The following is a 14,734-nucleotide window of genomic DNA, read 5'->3' on the forward strand; positions in this document are numbered from 1 at the left end:
TCCCCTCTAGATCTCGGTGATTATGTGAGTTTGTTGACCCCGTTTGTCCCTCCGCCACCGCTCGCCTTCCTTGCTGACCTTGTGTCGTCTTCTCTGGCCGTGGGGCCATCGTCGTCTTCTTCTCCAGCACCGGGCTTCGGTTGTGAAGGTAAGCACCTAACCCTAACCCTAACCGGCTAACCCTAATCCCCGTCTTTCTCCTTTTTTTGATGAGATCTCTAACTGATCTATTCCTTCCTCCTTCGCAGGTCGGTAGCCGATGCTTCAAGCTCTAGCTGTGGCATAGAGCGAGGAGCAAGGCGGCCACCCGCACCGTTGAGGTACAGTGCTAGAGAGGCGGACATGGCTGAAGACGATGGCGAGCTTCCGTCTGGCATGGTCCCTGAGGGCGAGAACGACGACGACATCCGTGATGACGCTGCTGCGTTGTTCGGTGTTGATCTCGGAGACGGTGACGGTGGTGAAGGGGCGACAGCGTTTGCAAACCCGGTCGGCTCCAACTCCAACGGCTCTGTTCCATCTGTTGCTGCCGCTGGTAATGGTAAGGTTGGTAAGCGCAAATCTCCTGTCTAGGATGATTTTGAAGAGATATTTGAGACTGTGAATGGAGTACAGATTTGCACTAAAGCTAAATGTAAAATGTGTAAGTCAACCTTGTCTGCTAGATCTAGTGCTGGCACTGGTCACTTGAAGAGGCACTAGAACTCTTGTAGGCAGAAAACTGATCAACGTGCTAGGGTTCAATCTAGGCTATCCTACAATCCTGATGGTGAAATCTGGTTTAAAGAGATTTAAAACTTACATAGAGGATTTTAGAACTGCTATTAACTTCTTAAATTCATCTAATCACATAATTGCCATGTTTAAGAATTATTGCAATGCTCAGGGTGTTAGACCTAGAAAATTTGGTTTAGATATGGATGTGAGATGGAATGCTACATACCTTATGCTTAAACACTTGCTACCTTACAAGGAGGTTTTTTCTGTGTTCATTAATGCAAATTTTGGCTGCACATTGTTGACTCCAAGACATTGGCTCATTGCTGCCAAGATATTGAAGTTCCTGGAATTATTTTATGAATCAACATGTGTTCTATCTGGTGTTTACTATCCAACTAGTCTACTAATTCTGCACCATATGCTTGACATTGCTCATCATTTGCATGAAAGTGAAAAAGATCAAAATCTAATGGCTGTTGTCTATCCTATGAAGCTTAAATATCTTAAGTATTGGGAAAATATACCTCTGTTATATTCTATTGCTTTCATTCTTGATCCTAGAGCTAAGTTGAGAGGTTTGTTTAATGTGCTGGTAATACTTAAAGAGAACATTAGTGTTGATTATAGTAAATATTATGCTGATGTTAAAACTGAAATTTACAAGTTATTTGCCAAGTATGACAGCAAGTATGGTTCTACAAGGTCTCAAAGGCCTGCACATCCTGCAGTCAACTCAGGTAAGAGGAAACAAGCATGGAGAAGGATCTTTGGTGGCCCTGGATCATCAGCTATTGTTGGTCCTCCTCCCCCTACCTCTATCTCCACTTCAACTCAATCTGCTACCTCTGTTGCTTGTGAGCTCATAACTTATCTGGATAGTGACAATGTCACTGCATATGAGGATGATTTTGATTTGCTTCTCTGGTGGCGTGACCACAAACTAACCTATCATGTTCTTTCTATAATAGCAAGAGATATTATAGCTGTTCCTGTTTCTACTGTCTCTTTAGAATCATGTTTCAGTTTAACAGGAAGGATTATTGAGGAGCGGCGTCGAAGACTTCTGCCTGAACATGTGGAGATGCTTGCTTGCATCAAGGACTGGGAGCTAGGTGATAGAAGACTTCAACATTCTACTGACAACCAAGAGCTGGCAGAGTCCTTTGAGAATATGTATCTTGATGTTCCTGAAGATGGATCTGGGCCTCTTTCTGCTAGCACATCTACAAGTGCTTCTGTTGCTTCTGCTTCTGCTGCTACCTGAGAGCTGAGAGTTGAGAGTTCAGTTTGAGAGAGTTGAGATTGAGACCTGTGAGGCTTGAGAGTTGAGACATGATGCTTGTATCTAGTATTTGTATTGTGAACATTTGAACATTATAAGAGCTATGCTGCACTCTTTTTCTCTTTCTAGGGTTTCTCACAAGGGTGAGTTTTACCCAAAAAGGTTTTTAATGAGGTAGCATTGCACACAGCTCATTTCTATCTTTAAATCTCTGTCTTTTGCTGTGTTTGAGTCTTGCTATTAAGTTGTTAAATAGTTAAGTTGTTTTTGTGATTCTGTGAATGACTTGTCAAAATTATGAATGTGCTGTTGATTAAGAATCTGATGAGCGGTTTTCTACAATTCAGGTTGTGGGCTGGCACGGCCCGCAAGTTTTGGTCGGGCTGTGCGGGCGGCACAGCCCGAATTTTAGCCCGAGGGGTTGTGCTTGGGCTGTCAACGGGGCACGAGGCCCGGTAAGGCACGGCACGGGGGGGCACGGCGTGCCGTGCCGGCCCAACACCAGTGGGCCATGCCTGGCCCATGCCCGGGCCGTGCCAAGCCAGGCTGGCCCGATGACCATATATATCGGCTACCAGAGCCCAGACCCCAGGGGTTCCTTGCTTGCATGATTCGCTTGGACCATGGACCCTATTTGTACTCCTAATTTGCAAATCGACTTCATCCAACAAATTAGAAAAACAAAAAAAAGTCTATGTTTAAGTGACTTTGTCCTTATTTATATACCATATAAAACAAAAAAAATATCTCTTTGAAGCTTCTCTTGAGTTAGTTTTTGACAAAAGCTTTACCTAAAAAGATAGAGAAGTAAAATAATGAAGCCCCTAAGAACGAGGCTAATAATAGAACCCGCTCCCGGTTTTGTATTGATATTATAGTTTATATATCAGTTCACTTATATAAGTGGTTAGCTCACCTATGATCTACTTATTTCTCTCACAAATGTTCTTGATTTTTGTGTCTAAGTTGAATGTAAACGTACAGTTCGCTTATCTTCTCTCTTCTTTCATTTCTCCTCCATCTCAACATTCAATCTACCTACAACCTTTTTATTATACTTGCTTTTTAAAAAAGGCCTGTGAAACAAAGTCTAATAATAATGTAGCATAGTATGTGATAGGTACGATCGAATGTTTGAAGTTTTCTTTGTATAGGAAAATTACATGCCAAAACACTATATAGTGCTACGAAGAGTTTGGTATCACATCTAGGTGCATCAAGGCCGTCAATTTAAGAAATTATAGGAATTCAAATTTGCAATTTCGAAGACTTAGACGAGAATCATGTAATAGCTTAAGGATTGTCCATGTAATTGTAAGCTTTGGATCCATGTGTCAGTTCCATGCTAAAGCATCACATCAACTAATAAACTCTGTGGCTAATTTAGAGTGGTACTTAAATAGTCTAGGGTCAAGGTTCTAGAGATATAATTTTGTAGTTTAGGAGCCTAGATAGAAACATTGAAATAGTTTAGAGTCCGCTGCTGTAATATACTTTTTGGGTTCATAAACCCGGGGTCCCTCATGGACCGGCTTCCCAATAAAGGCTCGGCCCAACAGACAAACGTTGCGAGCAACGTGTAACTCATGGGCCGGCCCAAAGCACCTAAACGACAAACTAGAAGGACAATCTAATCTTCGACCGAAAGGCCTGGCTGAGGAGGAACGGCGCCTGCTTCCGACTCCAGTCCGACCGGAAGGCCTCACAAAGAAGGAACAGCAATCGCTTCCGACACCGGCCCACCTCCGGATAGCCTCTCCGACTGGAAGGCCTGGCCAAACACCGTTTTTGACTCTGACCCGCGTCTCCGACTAGGGATGCGCCAATCCCCTGTCCACTGCTCTTCTCCAACTGGCGCAATCAGAGCTGACTAGGACCAACCGACCGGGGACGCCCGCTCGGTAAGGACCAGGAAATAGATAGAGAAAGTAAGGCAGGGCACCCAAGTCAAACCGCAATACCGAGGAACGTACCCTATACACCTGCAGGACAGTACCCTACGACCTCCCTGGCATGACAGAACCCAAGCAGTGTTGTAGACGTCGATATTTTCCCTATAGTATTGTGTGTGTCATCAACACCCATACCGATCAATCACGATAAGGCTCCCCCACATGCCTCTGGGCATCAAACAGTATTGTGGGCGCCGACATTTACCATACCAGGCGAACTTGGTAAAACCCCTTATATGCCTCTCGGCATTAACAGTATGGCAGGCACCGACATCTGCCATACCAAAAGAAGACGACGCAACCTCCCACATGCATCTGATATCAAATAGTATTGTGGGCACCTACCATCATCCTGTACCCACCGGCGTGGGCAGCAAGACTTTAGCATACGTACTCTCTCCCTCTCACTTGTAAGGCCATCCCCTTCATCTATAAAAGAGGATGCGCTCTATCCCAACAAAAAGATAGATCAGTTCAGCTACATTGATTCACCCTCTGTAACTTTAGACACTCTAAAGTTATACCGAGCATACGCTCGAACACTTAGCACATAGTGGGGCTCTCATCACTCTCGGCCTTTCAGACCAGAGTCCGACCAGACCTCTTGTACCCCCCCATCTTTCTTCCTTCCGTTTGTAACCCCACAGCAAACTTCGAGCACCTGGGCTCAGAAATAAAGTCATCGACTGACTCAAACTAGACGTTGGGCATGTTGCCTGAACTAGTATAAACCATGTGTCATTGAGTGCTAGGCCACCTCTGATCACAACGTATGACAAAACTATAAATATTTATGTGTTGGTCACTTTCTGCACCGACAGTTGGCGCCGTCCGTGGGGAAGACGTTGTATGTTCACACTTTTTGGTCATCGGATGGCCCACTTTTCCGTCACCTTCGCCATGGCAGGCTCAAGCGATACGACTCACTTTGGCTCACTGGAGTTTCCCGTACTCCCATCTATTAGGATGTGGGTTCCACCCATCTTTGAGCCATCCTAGGCCTTCCTCTTCAGAAGCCTAGACTTTGTCGCCGACTGGCTCGGCATACTACACCTCCGCGAGGAGGCACTCGTTCCGGCGCCCGTTAGAGGGGTGCCCTCCATCGGCTCCAGGACGCGCAGTGACTTCAACGATGAGGCACCTGCACTTCATTCTAAGCAAACTCTCTGCTCAAACCCCGCTATAAGTAATGTGCATACTGTTATTTACTCTCTATTTACTATCTCTCGCTGATTATCCGGAGGGACCGTATTGTCCGCACCGCAAACACCATGCGACCGGTTCCCCTACGGCCTCGTGTTTCCTATGGATGCGTGCGCTTAGGGGCTCCAAAGGACGCTAGCGCCGCCCCTCTCACATCCAAATCCGTGGGAATGGTGAGCTATGCTCCCACCATTTTCCACGAACTCCTGGATGACGAGGTTGAGAGTGACGGCTGCAGCATCGGCGATCTGGTGCCTAGCCACCGTCCAACCTAGGAGTGCACTATGGCGGACGCTCCGGGCAGCCACCAGTGGTTGCAGAGTCTGTGTAGACTCACACCCCTCAAGACCCATGTGCGGGGGCCCTCGCGCTTGCACAAGAGCATGCCAAGGAGCTACGACGACGGCGGCAGAACTAGTCGCCGCCTAAGCCAACGCGCTCGGTGCAGCACATTGCACCCCATGTGCATGACACGGCGGGCAGTGCCCGGGGTCACGCCCGCCAGGTCCAGCGTGACATCATGAACCAGGGGAATGACCCCCCACAGTTCGCTCAGGCTAGACAGAACATCGCTGCTGCGGCAATGCTTCTGTGCGGCGTTCCCGAGCCCATCGACCTCTAGGAGCGGGCGGTCTACTAGAACCTCTAAGCGCTGGTAGAAGCCGCTGCTGTTCAACAGGTAGAAAGCTCCGCATCGCGACTCTGACATGCACCCTCTCTCCCCACTGAGGGAGTGGGGACGCACTAGATAGATCGCTCCATCCGCTCACCGCTGCTGCCGCCAAGCGCGGCTCGGGAGGTAGCGACTACATCGCGGTCTGACCTAGCACCTACTCCACACCGATCATCGGTACGCGAATGACCCGGTCCACACCAAGACGCTCACAGCATCATCAGCAATCGGCATCAGGCCTGGCATGATGATGACATCCACCGAGCGGCGATGGGGGTAGGCGACGCGGGTCCTGGCCGAACCATTAAGGGGAGCGCTGAAACGTGCCCTAGGCATGGTCACCGGCCAGACAACCAGAGTCCTAGCCCTGAGGGCCCGAGACCATGGGCCTTTGGCTGGCGTATTCAGAGAGCGTCGTTCCCACAATGCTTCCGACCGCCCACCAACATCGACAAGTACACCGAGGAGACGAACCCTGGTATTTGGCTCAAAGATTTTTGGCTCGCCTATCGAGTCAGAGGGGTGGATGATGACCTTTTTATCATTTAATATCCCCCATCTACGTGGGGGAACATGTTCAGGCATGGCTCGAATTGCTCCCGCACGACAGCATCCGTGACTGGGCGGACCTCAGGAGGGTCTTCACCAGAAATTTCCAGGGGATGTATGTCCACCGTGGTAACTCCTGGGACCTCAAGAGCTGCCAACAGGAGCCCAGCGGGTCCCTATGGGATTACATCCATAGGTTCTCCCAACGATGCAGCTCCCTCCCTGATGTCGTCAACATGAACGTCATCAGTGCATTCCTCTCTAGGATGACATGCAAGTCCCTGATCCACAAGCTTGGCTACCTAAAGCCTCATACCACCCACGACCTGCTCGATGTCTCCACTAACCATGCCTCTGGTGAGGAGGTGGTCAGAGCGGTCTTCAATGGAGGCCAGGACAAAGGCAAGGCCAAGCGTACGGACTAAGACGAGGGCCCCTCCACACAGAGGGGTAAGAAGAACAAAAAGGATTGGTGCCAACTGAACAACACCACGTTGGTCGTCGTAGCTGATCACACGGGCAAGCAGTCCTAGCAGGACCTACCTAACCACTTCAACAAGCTCATGGATAGCCCGTGAATCAACCATGCCTACCCCATCAAACACCTCTACAAAGACTGCGAGCTCCTCAAACGTTTTCTCCAATAGGCCGACGGGCCGAAAGAGGGAGACAACAAAGAGGCGACAGCCAAGAAAGGAGGCGTGGCGAGCAAAGATGGAGACGGCTTCCCTGACCCTAAGGAATGCATCATGATCTTCGGTGGATCCGATGCCATCTAGTCTAAGCGCCAGCACAATTTGCGCTAAAGGGAGGCATGCACCGCCGAGATGGCCATCCCCTCCTTTCGTAGCTGGTCAGAATCTCCAATCACCTTCGATCAGAGGGACCATCCCTCCCACATCGTGAGATCAGGATGCTACCCACTCGTCGTCAACCCCATCATCCGCAAGAGGCACCTCACCAAGGTGCTGATGGATGGAGGCAGTGGCCTCAACATCCTCTACGTCGACACCCTCGACGCCATGCGCATCCCCCAAACAGAACTCCGCCTAGCGGGCTCTCCCTTCCATGGGGTGATCCCGGGAGCAGGCATACGCACTCGGGCAGATCGACCTACCATCATGTTTGCAACCGAGCCAACTTTCACTCGGAGGTCCTCACCTTAGAAGTGGTAGACTTCCCAGGGTCCTACCACGCCATCTTGGGGCGGCCATGCTATGCTAAATTCATGGCAATCCCCAACTACACCTACCTCAAGCTGAAGATGCCAAGACCAAACGGCGTTATCACCATGAACAATGCCTTCTCGCACACCTTTATGTGCGACCACGAGCATTTTGAGCTCGCCATCGCGGTCATCAACTCGTCCGAGCTCCCGTGGCTTGGGGAGTCATTGACCCCAGCAGTCTTGGACTACAACAAACCAACCTCATCGATGGCCTTCCACCTGCACGAGGAAACCAAGGCGGTGGAAATCGACCCCACCAACCCAACCAAGATGGTGTGAATCGGGACCCATCTTCTAGCCAAATAGGAATGTGAGCTCGTTGACTTCCTGCATGCTAATCGTGATGTCTTTGCATGGAAGCCATCTGACATGCCGGGCATACCACGGGACGTCGCCGAGCACGCACTGCACCTCATCCCTGGCTCGAAATCTGCTAAGCAACGCCTATGCCGCTTCGACGATGAGAGGCGTAGGGCCATAGGTGAAGAAATCACCAAACTCCTGGTAGCCAGAATAATCAAAGAGGTTTTCCACTCTAACTGGCTTGCCAATCCCGTTCTTATTAAAAATAAGCCCGGGAAATAGAGAATGTGTGTTGATTATACTGGCCTCAACAAAGCATGTCCAAAGGATCACTTTCCTTTGCCGTGCATAGACCAGATAGTTGACTCCACCTTGGGTTGTGAGATCCTCTCCTTTTTTGGATGCCTACTCGGGCTATCACCAGATCACGATGAAAGAGTCCGATCAGCTCGCAACCTCATTCATCACCCTGTATGGTTCATACTGCTATGTAACCATGCCTTTCGATCTAAAGAATGCTAGCTCCACCTACTAAAGGTGCATGCAGCAATGCTTCGCTGACCAAATCAACCCGCTCGATCAGCTTGATCAAGCCGAGCGGCCAAAACCAACAATCGTCATCTATGTTGATGACATAGTGGTCAAAATGGCTCAAGCTTGCGACCTGATCACAAACTTAACTGCAATGTTCATGAACCTCCGAAGGTTCAACATCAGACTGAATCCCGAGAAATGTGTTTTCAGGGTTCCAAAGGGAAAGCTGCTAGGATACATTGTGTCTAAGCGCAGCATCGAGGCCAACCCCAAAAAAATCATAACCATCTCCAACATGGGCCCTATACACAATGTCAATGACGTGTAAAGGCTCACCAGTTGTCTGGCTATCCTGAGTCAATTCATCTCCTAGCTCGACGAATGGGGGATGCCACTCTACAAGCTCCTCAAAAAGACGGACGCCTTCATCTGGACTGAGGAAGCTTAGTAGGCTCTAGAGAGCCTCAAAGCATCCCTAACATTAGCCCCAATCCTCATTGCTCCCGAACGGGGAGAACCCCTCCTCCTCTATGTCGTGGATAGCAACCATGTGGTAAGCGCCGCCCTAGTTGTCGAAAGGGAGGAGCCAAGACACCACCTTAAGGTCCAGTGGCTCGTATACTTCAACAGGGAGGTACTCACTAACCCCAAGGTTTGGTACCCCCAGGTGCAGAAACTCCTATATGCCGTGCTGATGGTGACCCGGAAGCTCCTACACTACTTCACCGACCATGAAGTCACGGTCGTCACTTCATACCCGCTCAGGGACATCATCCGCAACCACGATGCCATGGGGCAGATCTCCAAGTGGGCACTCGAACTTATGGGCCACAACATTAGGTATATCCCCCATACCACTATTAAATCTCAGGCTCTCATGGATTTTGTCACTAAATGGACGGAGGTGCAGCTACCGACCTCGAACGTCACCCACGAGTACTAGACAATATACTTCGATGGGTCCATAATGGTGCCTGGCTTGGGGGCTAGAGTGGTTCTGATCTCCCTGGATGGGAGTAGGCTCTGCTACGCCATCTGCCTCCATTTCTCGACCTTAAACAACGCCATGGAATACGAGGCCCTCATTAATGGGCTACGTATCGCCATCGAGCTCAGCGCTATGTGACTCTACGTCCGTAGTGACTCAAAGTTGGTTGTTGACCAGGTCATGAAGGAGTCCTCCTACAAAAGCCCCCTCATGGCGGCATACTACCAGGAGGTGCGCAAGCTCAAGGACAAATTCTAGGGGATCGAGCTGCATCACATCCCCCAAAAGGACAATGATGCCGCCGATTTTCTCTCAAAATTAGTTGCCAGGCAGGATCCATATCCAAGCGGGATCTTCATCAACGATCTCCATGAGCCATTTGCCCACATCCTAGAAGGTCTAATCCAGACACACCCCGATGCCAAGCCGGCGCCCGGGGGCTCCGACCCCGACGCCAAGCCGGTGCTTGGGGGCTCTAACCCTAGTGCCTCCATGACGACGTCAGCCGCTGATGTCACTGTATTGGCACTCGATCAAACTGACTGGCGAACACCTCTACTCACCTACCTCCTCGAGGAGCTTCTCCCACCTGAAAGGATTGAAGCCTAATGGATCACTCGATGTGCCAAGACCTTCGCCGCGCTCAGTGACAAACTCTACAAACTGAGTCCATCGGGGGTGCTCATGAAGTGCATCCCTACCAACTAGGGGAAGCAGCTCCTCCTCGAGGTCCATGCTGGGATCTGTGGACATCACATGACCCCAAGGTCGCTGGTTAGAAAAGCCTTTTACCAAGGTTTGTACTAGCCCACCACACTACGAGATGTAGAGGAGGTCATCCGCAGGTGTGAGGGATGCCAATTCTATGCTCGGCAAACTCGTTTGCTGGCAAAGGAGCTTCAAACCATCCCTATCACCTAGCCATTCATGGTATAGGGCCTCGACATGGTAGGACCCCTCAAAAAATGCCTAGGTGCCTTCACTCACCTACTCATAGCGATCGACAAGTTCACCAAGTGGATAGAGGCTAAGCCCATCACCAACATCCGCTTAGAAGAGGTGGTCAGATTCTTCCTTGACATCATCTATCGATTCAGCATTCCTAACTGCATCATCACTAACCACGGTGAAAGCTCTAGTTTGGTTTTGGTGAATTGATGAAACCCTAAAGTGCTAACCTAGTTTATCAAGTGATCATAAGATAGGTAGCACATTCCAAGTGGTGAAGCAAATAAAGATCATGATGATGGTGATGCCATGGTGATGATCAAGCGCTTGGACTTGAAAAGAAGAAAAAGAGAAAAATAAAAGGCTCAAGGCAAAGGTATAAATTGTAGGAGTCATTTTGTTTTGGTGATCGAGACACTTAGTGAGTGTGATCACATTTAGGATCGATAGCTGTACTATTAAGAGGGGTGAAACTCATATCGAAATGCGGTTATCAAAGTGCCACTAGATGCTCTAACTCATTACATATGCGTTTAGGATCTAGTGGAGTGCTAACATCCTTGAAAATATTTGTGAAAATATGCTAACACATGTGCATAAAGTGATACACTTGGTGGTTGGCACATTTGAGCAAGGGTTAGGAACTTCACCGGTGGAGTGTCACTGTAAGTGACCGAACGCTGGTCTCTGAAGGACCGGCGCGTCCGGTCAGTAGCAGCAGAAAAAGCACAGCATCGGTCATCGACCGGACGCTGGCTAGCTACGTCCGGTCACACTGACATGGTCACACACAGAGGAGTCACCGAGTGACCGTACGCTGGGTGTGTTCAGTCGAGCATGATTGGACGCGTTCGATCGTGAAAAGTCATCTCTGGATGCTTACTGGAAACGACCGGACGCTAGGGTTCAGCGTCCGATCACTTTGAGCTGCAGCGTCTAGTCGTCATATGACCATTGAGATCAGGCATTCAGTGATTGAAGAGAGGGACATGTGGCACGCATCACGTGACCAGACGCTGAGGTCCAGCATCCGGTCAATATGACCAGAGCATCTGGTCACCCCGTGTTGTGCCTAGTGAAGGGGTATAACAACTCTATTTTATGGGGCTTCTATTTAAGCCCCATGGCTGGCTCAAGCTCATGCTCTTGGCCATTTGCATTGACATAGCAACCTTGTGAGCTTAGCCAAAGCCCTCCCACTCATCTCCATCATTGATTCATCATCTTTGAGTTTGGGAGAGAATCCAAGTGCATTACTTGAGTGTTTGCATCTAGAGGCACTTGGTGTTCGTGTTTCGCTGTGGGATTCGCTTGTTACTCTTGGTGGTTGTTGCCACCTAGATGGCTTGGAGCAGCGAGGATCATCGAGCAGAGGTTGGTGATTGTCTCCGGCTCCAATTATGGTGATTATGAGGGGTTCTTGACCTTTCCTTGGCGGAGAGCCAAAAGGTACTCTAGTGGATTGCTCGTGGCTTGTGTGATCCTCATCTTGTGTTGGTTGTGCGGCATCCTATCGAGGGTTTGGTGTGTGATGCCAATTAGCGCATGAACCTCCAAGTGAGTGAATCGATACAACGAGGAGTAGCTTGCCGGCAAGCAAGTGAACCTCGGTAAAAAATCATTGTGTACATCATTTGATTCCAAGGTGATTGGTCTTCATTGGTATTCATTCTTGTGATTGATTGGCTCCTTCCTTGACACAGCGGTATAAATAAATTGCACACTCTCTTTACTTTACCGCAAACTAGTTGTCAAGCTCTTTAGTGTAGCTAGTTATGAGAGCTTGTTATTTTGGTTAGTGTGGCTCTTTAGTTAGCCTTTGAGAGCATATTAACTTAGTGTAGTGTCATAGCTTTTGTGTGGATAGAAACTATACAAACTAGAATTGTGGTAGGTGGCTTGCTATTTAGTAGGCTAGTGCAACACTTGCTTCGCCTCATAATTATCTAACCGGTTTGTTAAGTATTGTTGTAGAAATTTTTAATAGGCTATTCACCCCCTCTAGCTATTAGGACCTTTCAAGTGGTATTAGAGCTGAGGTCACCGTGATTTGAGGCTTAACAACCTTCGGTGTAAAAATGGCTCAAATCAACAACACCAAGAAGCCACCCCAATTTGATGGCACAAATTATCCGCATTGGAAATAAAAAATGACCACACATATCAAGTCAATCAATAGAAAAGTATGGAAGGTGGTAGAAACCATAATTGAGATTGGTGATCCGGAGAATCCCACCGCGATCGAAGAAGTGCTTCTCCAAAACAATGACATTGCTCTAAGTGCCATTCATGATGCAATTGATGAGAGAACATTTGAGCAAATCAAGAATATTGAGATGGCTCATGAGGCTTGGAAGAAGTTGGAGGAATCATTTGAGGGCACTCAAGCCGTGAAGGGTGCAAAGGCATACATTCTCAAAGAGAAGTTTGCAAGCTTCAAGATGAAGGAGGATGAGAGTGTGCCAGAGATATTCCATAGGCTTCAAGTGTTTGTTAATGATCTCAAAGCACTTGGAGAAGAGGTGAAGGACAAGGACTTCTCCCATAAGTTCTTGAGATGTTTGCCTTCAAGATTTGGCACATTGGTCACTATTCTAGTGAGGAGTGGTTTGGACACCATGACACCAAACCAAGTGTTGGGAGATATAATAACCGATGATACATATAGAGATGATGATGAGAAGGAAGAAAAGAAGGAGAAGAAAGATGAGAAGAAGGATGAGAAGAAGAAGAGCGTGGCATTCAAGGCCGCATCATCCAAGGGCAAGGCAAAGCAAGATACATCAAGTGAAGATGATGGCTCATGGGATGATGATGATGATGAGAAGATGGCTCTCTTTGTAAAGAAATTTGGGAAGTTTATGATGAAGAAGGGCTACCGTGCTAGAAGAAAGAAGTCTTCATCCAAGAACAAAGAAGAGTCAAGAAGGTGCTTCAAATGTGGAAACAAATATCATCTTGCTGCTCAATGTCCATACAATAGCGACAATGATGATGACAATAAGAAGAACAAGAGAGACAAGATGACCTTCAAGAAGAAGAAGGGTGATTCATATGTGGTCACTTGGGATAGTGATGCTTCCTCAAGTGATGATGATGATAGTGATGATGACAAGACCACCAAGAAGAAGCCACTTGCAAGCATTGCAATCAATGAGAAGCCTTCTCTCTTCGACACTCAATCATGCTTCATGGCTAAGGCCACTAAGGTCAATTACAAAGCCGGAGGAAGGCATTGAGTTCTTGATAGTGGGTGCACTCAACACATGACTGGTGAATGATGCAAGAATGTTCAACTCAATCAACACCAATGGCAATGATGGTTATGATAGTATTACATTTGGTGATAATGGCAATGGCAAGGTCAAAGGGCTTGGTAAGATTACAATATCCAATGACATGAGCATATCTAATGTGTTGCTAGTAGAGAGCTTGAACTTTAATTTGCTATCTGTGGCTCAATTGTGTGATCTTGGATTCAAATGCGTATTTGGGGTAGATGATGTAGAGATCATAAGTGTAGATGGCTCTAACTTGATCTTCAAAGGCTTTAGATATGAGAATCTATACTTGGTTGATTTCAATGCTAGTGAAGCTAGATTATCTACATGCTTGTTCACTAAGTCTAGCATGGGTTGGTTATGGCATAGAAGGCTTGGTCATGTTTAATGCGGACAGGGATCCCAATCTTCCGTCAGGTAGAGGTAACTATCGTTGTGGCAGAGAATGACACACCGATCCGGCTTCAGATCGAAAGATCGAACCCTGCAATCTTAGCACCATAGCTTCTCTAGTTATTAACCAAGTCATGGACCAGGTTGACCATGCCAAGAAGGCTAATCCCTGCCTGCACAACGAAGAACACAAGCAAGAACAAGAAAGAACACAACCAAATTGTAGATGAATGATTAATCTCATGAAGTTGGGGTCTCACAAACCGATGAACGGCGAAACTATTCTTGACAGAATAATCTAAGCAAAACCCAAAACCTAATAGCAATGGCGGTGTATGATTATAAAGGTCTTAGGGTCATCGCCTACCCTGGACGCACCCCCTAATGGGCCCAAACACGATACACGGTCCAACGGACCAAAAGATGGTGTCGCAGCACCCTGGCAGATTCTAGATGCTGACTTGTTTTAACGATTCCCATTGATTATGAAGGGCTTTTGATGTGAGACCACTTAGATTAGCTTCCTTATCAAATTAGCTTTCCAACCATATGTGGATCGTTGAAAACGGAGTCCGGATGCGTCCTAGGTGACTAGTTTAAGGTAGACTAGTTCTGGAGGCCGAGGCAGACTCGAAATCATGTTGGACCGTGCCTCCGGTTTCTGTTGGACGTCCTTGCTG

The 14,734-nt window shown here is 48.0% G+C and overlaps 2 protein-coding genes across 2 annotated transcripts; both read left to right on the plus strand.

Annotated features, from left to right (window-relative positions):
- Positions 1-342: 342 nt before the first annotated feature.
- On the plus strand, positions 343-1,984 carry LOC136468645 (zinc finger BED domain-containing protein RICESLEEPER 2-like). Its single transcript, XM_066467137.1, has 2 exons — positions 343-546; positions 887-1,984. The coding sequence occupies exons 1-2, from the start codon at positions 343-345 to the stop codon at positions 1,982-1,984; spliced, it is 1,302 nt and encodes a 433-aa protein (XP_066323234.1).
- A 5,222-nt stretch (positions 1,985-7,206) lies between these two features.
- LOC136468646 (uncharacterized) lies at positions 7,207-7,886 on the plus strand. The gene is made up of 2 exons (XM_066467139.1): positions 7,207-7,468; positions 7,564-7,886. Exons 1-2 carry the CDS (start codon positions 7,207-7,209, stop codon positions 7,884-7,886), a joined length of 585 nt encoding a protein of 194 aa, XP_066323236.1.
- Positions 7,887-14,734: the final 6,848 nt, after the last annotated feature.

The sequence above is a fragment of the Miscanthus floridulus genome, chromosome 8 (assembly GCF_019320115.1).
Source record: "Miscanthus floridulus cultivar M001 chromosome 8, ASM1932011v1, whole genome shotgun sequence".
NCBI lineage: Eukaryota > Viridiplantae > Streptophyta > Magnoliopsida > Poales > Poaceae > Miscanthus > Miscanthus floridulus.